At 36.5% G+C, this 844-nt stretch overlaps 1 protein-coding gene across 1 annotated transcript; it reads right to left on the bottom strand.

The window, feature by feature from the left end:
• Positions 1–326: 326 nt before the first annotated feature.
• Positions 327–613, bottom strand: GCK72_013015 (uncharacterized protein; the record flags this gene model as incomplete). Its single annotated transcript, XM_003091414.2, has 2 exons — positions 327–465; positions 516–613. The coding sequence occupies 2 exons, from the start codon at positions 611–613 to the stop codon at positions 327–329; spliced, it is 237 nt and encodes a 78-aa protein (XP_003091462.2).
• Positions 614–844: the final 231 nt, after the last annotated feature.

The raw sequence follows: 844 nt of genomic DNA, 5'->3' as shown, positions 1-844 counted from the left end.
TCATAATATTTTGTATATTTTTCTTTATCTTAATAGCTTGGACATGCCAGCACTTTGTCTAAAAAAAGCAAATCATGTTTTACCTATGAACATATTTAATTTAACACGGAAACTTCAATATGTGTAGACTTTCGAAACATTTGGGAAAAAAGATAAAATGAGAATAGATACAATGTACTAGAAGCAAAGGATTCAGAGAAAAGGAAAATCAGAAACAAAGACAAAAAAATTGAGAAAAAGAACTGTTATAATATTATTATGGTACCACTATTTTCACCTCCCATTTGTAAATTGTGTGTTGTGCTGGATAAGAAGAAATACCATGCTCAAATGAAAATTTGTGGATTGGCTGATCGTTTTCCAAATCCCATGTGGAAGCTTTTCCTCGATCCGCCACGCTTTCCGAGTCCCATCGTGAAACTTCCCTGTGTGAAGCGGCGTTTCATTGGGATCATGGCGATGGAGCTGAAAATATTTTAACTGACTTTGAGATGGTGACTATGTGAATAACGGACCGCTTCCCGAAACCGAACACCATTTGTTTTGGCGCAGTGAGGGACATGACGTAGACAGTGACTAGAAGGAGTACGATGAGTCGCGGGAAGCTGAACATTGTACCTGGAATCTTTTCAGGTCTTAAAAAAGAAAAAAGCAAACATTTAAAAAAGTGTAGAACTGGAAAGCTCACAGCTTTTTATTTTGTTTGAAAGAAAAAGGGAGGAGTCAGACCAAGCCACGCCCATTTCGATGTTTTATTTCACGCCTATTTCAACGTCTTTTGAAAATTAATGTAGGAATTTATTATCCGAATGAGAATCAGAAAACGGAGAGACTAAAGAAAATC

The sequence above is a fragment of the Caenorhabditis remanei genome, chromosome IV (genome assembly GCF_010183535.1).
Source record: "Caenorhabditis remanei strain PX506 chromosome IV, whole genome shotgun sequence".
Classification (NCBI taxonomy): domain Eukaryota; kingdom Metazoa; phylum Nematoda; class Chromadorea; order Rhabditida; family Rhabditidae; genus Caenorhabditis; species Caenorhabditis remanei.
The sequence above is the reverse complement of the archived record's forward strand: the minus strand, read 5'-3'. Positions and strand labels throughout refer to the sequence as shown.